General features: G+C 36.1%; 1 protein-coding gene across 1 annotated transcript; it reads left to right on the forward strand.

Annotated features, from left to right (window-relative positions):
- Window positions 1-256: 256 nt before the first annotated feature.
- On the forward strand, window positions 257-836 carry LOC109592426 (UDP-N-acetylglucosamine transferase subunit ALG13 homolog; the record flags this gene model as incomplete). The annotated part of the gene is made up of 3 exons (XM_020007865.1): window positions 257-343; window positions 385-556; window positions 682-836. Coding segments are annotated over exons 1-3 (414 nt in total), but the record flags the coding sequence as incomplete, so codon positions are not given.
- Between the last annotated feature and the right edge of the window lie 818 nt (window positions 837-1654).

Genomic DNA, 1654 nt, shown 5'->3' on the forward strand with positions numbered 1-1654 from the left:
CTTCCATGAGACTCCGGCAAAAGAACCAATTGTTACCACAGTAGTAAAACGGAGTGGTTTCTTCTTTGCATATTCTAGTACATCCTTGCATACTGTAGCATAGTCCCCCATCATACTCTTAAACCGTCCACTCCATCTTGATAAGCGTTTACTGGAGCTAAACCATCTTGAGAAAAACGCCATTTTGATTTTGACCACGCCCATATAAAATTTTAACCCTGTAACATGTGCAAAGGGTTAAAATTTAATTTTAGGGATGTCCAAGAAATCTGTTCTTGTTGTTGTTGGTACTACAAAATTTGAAGATCTGATAAAAGCAGTCTCTGAGAAAAGATTTCAAAAAGTACTAAAAATGATAATTTTAATTTTAAAAATTATATTTAGTTGCTATTTTCAAAAGGGTACACTCATTTAAGTATTCAGATAGGCCATGGTGAATATACACCTGCTGAGAGTGGGAGTGGCAGGGGGGAAGAGCTGATTGTTGACTGGTTTCGTTTCAAGCCTACACTGGCCAACGATATGACAGAAGCATCACTTATTATCAGTCATGGAGGTAATAACTATTAAAACACCTTTTAAATTAAAATTGATGATTAAAAAAATTGTTCATCATTTATTTATTATTATTATTATTATTATTATTATTATTATTATTATTATTATTATTATTATTATTAGGTTCTGGTACAATATTTGAGTCTCTGTCGTTACGTAAAGCCCTGGTTGTTGTTATTAATGAAACCTTAATGAATAATCATCAAACAGAGCTAGCCTCTAGACTGGCTAAAGACGGTCACTTAGTGTATACTTTCAGCAAGTATGTACATTTTTTTGTAACTTTAAATCAATTCTGATCAAAATTGGATTTTTAAACCGAATTTTGAAGTTGCTCAAAAATTAGACTAAAGACCCTGTACTATAGTACAGGGTCATTGGCCAAATTTTGCCAAAATTGGCAAGGAGAGAATTCTTCATTTTTATAATCTTTCCTGATGCATATACATGTACTTATGTTGCGTAGAAAGTTTGAACTGATTCTGATCAAAATTGGATTTTTTACGAATTTTTTAAGTTGCTTAAAAATTGAGCCAAAGTACCTGTACTATTAGTAACGCGGTAGCGTTACTATAGTTTGATTCACCCCCAAACAAAATGGCTGCCACGACTTTTGCAGCCTTGCTATACCAGGAAAACGAGCTCCTATGCTTACCAGACTTTATAGAGGACCTTATCTTGACCAGAGGAATCCAATGGTACAACTAGCGTGGCTCTAGACCTTGTCTAAGAGAAAAGTCAAAAATCGGCGAACCGGCCGTTTTGTTCAGCCACCTTTTTTCATCTTCATCATCATCTTCATCAAGTCCTGTCAATCCAGTTGTCGGTGTGTATCTCAGTATCAGTTGGTGCTACAAGAATAATTCTTACACCAATCTACTCCAACAGTCTATGCGCAGGTCCATGTCCCATCAGATCATTCTTCAAGTAAGGAAAAAGTGATACTGTGACTGCTGGATCGAGCCATCTTAGCTACATGCCGCCATTTTGTTAATTAAAGAAGCTTGCCATGTGCTCCAAAATTTGGGTGTGGTCGCGCATGCTCAGATCTGCAGCTCTGGAAGAAGCAAGTTATTTTTTACCAAGCTATGCTTGG

This window comes from Amphimedon queenslandica, unplaced genomic scaffold (assembly GCF_000090795.2).
Source record: "Amphimedon queenslandica unplaced genomic scaffold, v1.1 AMPQUscaffold_5282_Cont22745, whole genome shotgun sequence".
Lineage (NCBI taxonomy): Eukaryota > Metazoa > Porifera > Demospongiae > Haplosclerida > Niphatidae > Amphimedon > Amphimedon queenslandica.